The 7,270-nt window shown below is 32.7% G+C and overlaps 1 protein-coding gene and 1 pseudogene across 1 annotated transcript; one reads left to right on the forward strand and one right to left on the reverse strand.

The window, feature by feature from the left end:
* Positions 1-4,752: 4,752 nt before the first annotated feature.
* On the reverse strand, positions 4,753-5,458 carry LOC120120642 (annotated as a pseudogene).
* Positions 5,459-6,590: 1,132 nt separating this feature from the next.
* Positions 6,591-7,250, forward strand: LOC120120643. Its single transcript, XM_039140225.1, has 2 exons — positions 6,591-6,886; positions 6,966-7,250. The coding sequence occupies exons 1-2, from the start codon at positions 6,613-6,615 to the stop codon at positions 7,223-7,225; spliced, it is 534 nt and encodes a 177-aa protein (XP_038996156.1). The 5' UTR covers positions 6,591-6,612; the 3' UTR covers positions 7,226-7,250.
* The last annotated feature ends 20 nt before the right edge of the window (positions 7,251-7,270 follow it).

Raw genomic sequence — 7,270 nt, forward strand, 5'->3', positions numbered from 1 at the left:
TGATATTTTTTATGTAGACTAATTTATTTAAAATATCAAGATTATTATATGTTTCTTGTGATTCATGCGTTTATTAATGAACCCAAAGGAAAGTTAATATTTGGTCATATTTCAAGCAACACCAGTGGTAATAATATGTGACAATTGTAAGGTACTTTATGTGAGCATTACATTAGTCCAAATATTAGTATATTGTTCGACATAGCTTAGTTTTAATGTTTGATTTCTACACCAAGAGTTCTATTTACTGTTAATATTATTGCCCAAAGACTTGATATTGGTGTAGTGTTTGGTATCTTGAGATGGGAATTAGCTATAATTTTGAATATATTTGCTTACTTAAGATGTGAGCTTCAATTTTATTTATATTTTGTTCTGTATTTAGCTAATTATTTATTTATTACTATCATAATATCTGCTATTATACATTTTCTACTCATGTTTAAGAAAACATATCTCATAGAATGAGAAAATGCACTTACATAAGGTTTTGGTTGTATGAACATAGACTTTCCACTAAAGAAAGAACAATTTCTACCTCTCATAGGGGATAACATTCTTAATTGGTATAAGAGATTTTGAGAGGTGAAATTTGTTCGAATTGCATAAGTCTAGTGGTCATGAAGCAAAATATGTAAAAGCCTTTAGGGCAAATAATATAAAAAGATTACTAAGAGTAATGGTTTCCTTGACGAATTTGAGAAATATTTTTTTTCAAAAACGAAAATGTTTAAATGATATCACTTTTGATTTCTTTGATGTCGATAAAGTATAAGGGTCAAAGAAACATGAGGGAGTACATTATGGATATGTTTCATATTGCCTAAAAAATTTAAGGTACTTAAGTTCAAATTTTTTTCCTGAAGAATTACTTGTTCTTGTGATTTCATCATCGCTTCCTATAGAGTTTAATCAAATCAAAGGGAGAAATGAACTCTAAATGAGCTCATTTTTCATTATTTGCAATAGGAAGAAAGGTTGAAGCATAATAAGTTTGAAAGTACTTACTTGAAAAGTGTATACAAAGATAAGGGTAAAAATAAAACCAGAATGTAGTTGTTAAGGGTCCAACTCAAAAGAGACAACAACATGTTATAAATGGTTGTTCTCTTTTGTAATAAGCTAAGACATATAAGGAGAATTTTAATTCTAAAACATTAAGCAATTACTTTGGTTATTCTGAGCGATCCAGGGGTTATAAGTTTTATGATCTCATAATTAGGAATATTTTTAAGATGAAATCTATAACATTATTTTTAGGGTTGTTGAGTTTGGAGGGAGAAATAAGGTTTAAGGAATTGCTTTTGAGGGGAATTGAATTATAAAACAATTTCTATTATAACTTTTGATGATATCCATGTGTTCATACATGTCGTTAATCAAAAAGTGAATATAGAACCTCAACAAGATAATATTTAACAACTATCCACTTAAGATGAGAAATTATTATGGAAGAACAAACTCAACAACCTCAAAAAACAAGTGTCATTAAGAAGATCCATGAGATGAGAGAAATGTTATTTAGATTATCATATTGCATTTCCCCAAGAAATAAGGATGATAGTGGAATGATGGAGGATGATCTAATCAACTTTCATCATGTCATAAAAGTTATGACTCCCAAAAATGGATTAATGTCATGTAAGAAGAGTACAATTTCTTTACAAAAATAATTAAGTTTGAGAACTTGTCTATCTCCTGAAGGTGCAAAGTTGATTGGTTGCAAATGGATATTTAAAACTAAGATGGATGCGAATGGTGATGTTGACATGTATAAGGCATATCTTGTATCTAAAGGATATACTTATAAAAAAGGCATTGATTTTGTATAGACATTCTCTTTGGTTTCATTGAAAGACTCTTTCAGGATAATCATGATACTTGCTTCTCATATTGAATCTTGAGTTACATAAGTTGGATTTCAAAATGATAACATTGATGAGATGTTTTATAAGGTGCAATTAGAAAATTGTGTATGATGATACAAAACTAATGGTATGCAAATTAGGGAAATCCATTTATCAGTTTAAGTATGACTCCCGTTAATTGTATAACAATTTTCACCACGTGATTTTCTCGTTTGGTTTTGAGATGAATTTGGTTGACAACTGTATAATTTAGTGAGAGTAAATTAAATAATTCCCTTTATTGCTAAAGGAAATAAGTTTAGTCTTGATCAATGCTCTAAGAATGATTTTGAAACTAAGAGAATATTAAAAGTTCCTTATGCTTCAAAAATAAATGAGGAGTTTAATGTATACTCAAGTTTATATGCATTCAGACATAGCGTATGATTTTAGAATATTAAGCAGATATTTAAGCAATTTGAGTATGGATCGTTGGATAGCAGTCAAATTGATTCATACAATACATTGAAGAACAAAAATGTTACATGCTCACGTATCAAAAGTCTAATAAGTAAGAGATCATCAAGTTTATGGACTCCGATTTATTGAAATATGGATGCAAAATATTATCACATGAACTGCTAATTATGAATTGATAAGAAAGACCACTTGAGTTATTTTATGGAAACTAAGTTTCAATCATTTATTTCATATATATAACATAAACACCTTAAAGTCTAAGTATGTTTTTGGTTGTTAAATAAAATCCAGAGTGGTTATATGTTTATAGAGCATATTTGTACAAACTCATAATTGTGCGTTTACTAAGGAATTGTCACTCAAGGTCTTTCATGAGCACATTACTCATGTGAGTGTAATATCACTTAAGATTATTCAATTTTAGTCGGAGTTTGTAACTTTAAAAATGCTCGTTTGTTTTAAACACAATTTCAGTTACTTCAATTTAATGATATTTATTTTAAGGTTGTTTTCTGCAAAAATAAAGTTTGTTTTGGTTTATACATACTCTGGTTTTGGTAAAATTTGATCTCACTAATTTTTAAAGAGGATCAGATTGAAATAGACAAGTGTGGTTCCCATTGCATGTAATTTCCATGATACGCTCCATGATTAATCTATGTCATTTAATTATGTCTATATACGTGACCATTGATGGGTCTAATCATGATTGATATGGCAAAGGCCTCTTTGATCGTATATGGATGTAGTTGATGGACGAGATTGTTGTAGAAAACCTATTGTATGATAACAAGTTTTGAGCTCATAAGGTTATACATTTATCAGGAATCATATGTTTCCCAAGTGGGAGATTGTTGGATTAAAATCGATAATTGTGGGAACATATTTATAATGTATATTGCTATCATAAAATATGACATAAATTAGGTGACCAATTATATTATAAAGTTATAAGGTATTAGAAAAGTCATAGAAATAAAAGTTTATATACTATTAACGTTGTATTTATAATCCGATGAGGGGCAGAGTTATAAATACAAACAATAACTGATTCTTAAATCAACTATATACAGGGGTTATGGTCCCAAAGAAATAGATACTCTCGTATTTACTCTTATCCCCGTCAGAGAGTTTATATTTAAGGGAAGTCTATTTTCTTGGAAGATCACAACCAAATAAAGATCCAAAGATTTCAACCTATCAATTAATTCAGGTAAGCTTCTGTTAATTTAATATTTCTTGTTCTTGATTATTTGGTGTGATTAGATCCTGATTTGTTTTTTATATTTATTATGATTTTAATTTTAACATTTGAAACTCATGAAAAACAGATTGAAAGCTTGAATGTTTTCAGGGGATTGGACATGGTGCAAATTTGCCATATTAGTTGACTTGTTCCTGTATGGGTAGGCTGAAAATGGAAAATACGATCACAGGTCTTTCATGGTCGGTCAGCCCAAAAGACCACGGCTAATGGGTTGGTGGAAATTTTTGGTTAAATGTGCTCGCTCTTCTCCACTACAAGTTTGCCACTTTACCTGAAACATATTGAGAAAAGTCAAAGGTTATTAATCTCACGCCGACAGGGACACAGCTGGTAATACGTTTATGTGATGTTGTAATGACGCAACTCTGCAGCAAACCAAGGAAACAAATCAACAATAGCTTGGATGCGGGGGCATGGTATGGTATGTGGGAAGCATTATCCTTTTTTCCCAAAGATATGTTTAATAATATTTTCGTTTTTAAAATTTTAGGTGTTCATCTTATTTAATTATTAGCACATTCACCGTAAAAATAAAATTGTTAAAACTCATTCTGATGTCAATTATTAAGAAATAAATATTATTCTATTAGCAAATATGTAATACTTATGAGATTGATATTTTTTAAGACATAATTGTAATAATGATATATTATGAAATGAATGATTTATCTATTAATGACATTGGTGAATTATAGCACATTTCACAGAATGTACCATTTTTTTAATGTATATATAACTGGAAGTACATAAAGACATGCTTTACCCAAGAATAATAATAGTACAATTAGTGCATTAATAACCAGAATTACCAATAATACTCTTCGTTTTGATCATTCTTTCTTTGCTGAATTTGTTTACAATATATTTATCATTTCACTAGTAGGATGATACAAGACTCACTTATACATATAAATTTTCATTGTTAGATGAACTCATCCTAAGAGTTGACCTGCATGCAATGATTATCTTAATAACAATTCATCTAAATAATTATTTAATAACAAACAAATATTTTTAAAATTAAATTATAAAATATACCAATATTAATTTTTGTTATTTTTAGTTTTAAATAGTGAAACTTATCACCAATTCACATTACACAACGCAAAATCAAAAGAAAATCATTCTTTGGAAGAACACAACCCAACCTGTATAAAGCAAAACTTTCCTATAACAATCTTATTCACTAAAACCCTTGTATAAAGCAACAACGACTGTTATAATCGCTAGTCTCAATCTGCATGCATCAATGGCGCCATCGGAAGAATGGCACAACCATAAACTTCATACGTCCAACCTTGCAATGGAAACCATTACGTTCACCGCAGGCAAAGTAATAAGGCCGCCACTTATTCAGCTTAAAAAGGAAGCCGTCACCGCCGCCTTGCGTCGAATTTGCAATCATCTTCGCTCTTCTCAGATCACAAGTTAGGAAACTCCATAGGTTTGGTAGCAAATAAACGCTGTGAGGAAACGTGGTGTTGCTTGGTGGGTCATATTTGAAAACTGCAGAGCACGTTTCAGCAACAAGTAAATGAAGCTAAATTCATAGCACTCCTTTTGGAAGAGATGTAAAGAAATCCATGTTTAATGAACTCACCTAGAGTATCATTGAAGTAGAACGGTCCGTTTTGGAATGCCCATTCAGTGTAGTTGAAGCCGAAGTGCCAATTGTCTGAGCCACCAACGTTGACGGTGTTGGGTCCTTCGGTTTGGTTAGGGGTATGATAAGGACCCCAGCGGCCCAGCCCCAGCCAGTGTAGTTGAACCCACCCCAGTCCTTGTTAGCCATGCTCATTCCCCACAAGCTACCTACCATTATCCCTAGCACGACTCTTGCAGAACCTGTAAAAGTAAAACCCATGTTTTGAAACTGATGAAAAAAAAAAGATTTTTGAGCTTGAATGTTTTCTGGGGTTTCATTGACGAGTGGACATGTTTATATAGAGATGAAAACCTTGGTGTTAATTTGCCTTATTAGTTGACACATTCATGTTTTACCCAACTCGTCATCCGTGAACCATTACACGTTCCTTTCATTTTCTTCTTAGTTCCATCAGTCCTTATAGTTCAAAAGTATAGTGAGAGATTATATGAATCTCACGGCCGGTGAGCCGAAAAAACGAGTTGGCGTCGGTTAAATGGGTTGGTGGAGAATGTTTGAAGATGTCTTGATGAACCCACCAAGAATGGATGAACACAATTTGTTAGTATGAAATAATAAAAGAGTAATGTTATGTTTTTTAGGTTCTTGAACTGTGTTTTCTTCCCCACCACAAGTTTGTCTGTTGACGTGAAACAGATTGCGAATTGTCAAGGGTGCAACTATACGTCAATCTCACGCCAGCAGGACAATATGAAAGAGTCCTTAATAAAGGGAGTACATTGGCTATTAGATCGGTTCATATGATTTATAGTATATAATTATAAAGGTATAAATTTAAAACGTGTTTAAATGTTTATTAGTTTGAACTCATTGAATAATATGTGGTAAAAAGAATATGATTATCATTATAAATTCGGGTTTAAACAGTTTTATCTATAGGGTATATATGCGTTGTTAATGATTATGAAATATTTTTAATAGATACCACGTTATAATCACTCTATGCTATTAAAAAAATCAACAATAAAAATCGGATGGATTAGAAAGTAGGTTAAGTTTAAGAGTTTATTTTGAATATAACAAAAGTAGAGAAGGGCTTATTTAGTAATATTAACCTCTAGTGGCAAAAGCCCAATCATATAGAAATAATAAATTGTATATTAATGTGGAGTTGGAGATGACCAATTGAAAAATCGTCAACAACTCGGACAAAACGTGAAGTTGTGAAATGAAAACATTCGTTGCATCATCCTTCTTTCCAATTTCCTCGTCTACCAAAAACGAAAAAAAAGGCTCAATTTGGCACATTCCCACCATTTTTCTACCTTCTTCACCCACTATATAAGCCCCATAACCAGCCAATGCCAAAAACCATCAACTTCACCAACAATCTTCAAAATTTGACTGTGAAAATGGGTTTCACATTTGCATGTCGACTCATGCTACTCGTGGCAGCTGCTTCCATGTTGGAAGTGAGCCACGCCAATAAGGACTGGGGCTTACCTAAATCAAACTATACCGGCTGGGGCTGGGGCTGGGGATGGAACTCCACCAACAAGCATCCCTTGAATGAAACTCAAGGACCCCAAAAGATCATCGTTGGTGGACCACAGAACTGGCACTTCGGCTTCAACTACTCCCACTGGGCATTCCAAAATGCACCCTTCTACTTCAATGACACTCTAGGTCAGTTAAAAATGGGAAGCTCAGTTATTTATATTTGTTGAAATTAATGAAATGATGTTTTGAAATTGGTTTTTTGCAGTGTTCAAGTACGATCCACCGAGCAACAACACGTTCCCTCACAGCGTTTACTTATTCTCCGACCGATGGAGCTACTTGAATTGCAACTTGAAGAGAGCAAAGATGATCGCGAACGCAACCCAAGGCGGCGGCGACGGCTTCGAGTTAGTGCTCGACAAGTGGAGTCCCTTTTACTTTGCTTGCGGTGAACATAACGGCATCCATTGTAAGGCTGGCGGCATGAAGTTCATGGTGGTGCCACTCTTCCGTTTTCATTACTAAACTCTTGGAGAATATCACAGATGAAGATGGGCATCCGATGTAATA

The sequence above is a fragment of the Hibiscus syriacus genome, unplaced genomic scaffold (genome assembly GCF_006381635.1).
Source record: "Hibiscus syriacus cultivar Baekdansim isolate YM2019G1 unplaced genomic scaffold, ASM638163v2 tig00110343_pilon, whole genome shotgun sequence".
In the NCBI taxonomy this organism is placed as follows: Eukaryota; Viridiplantae; Streptophyta; class Magnoliopsida; order Malvales; family Malvaceae; genus Hibiscus; species Hibiscus syriacus.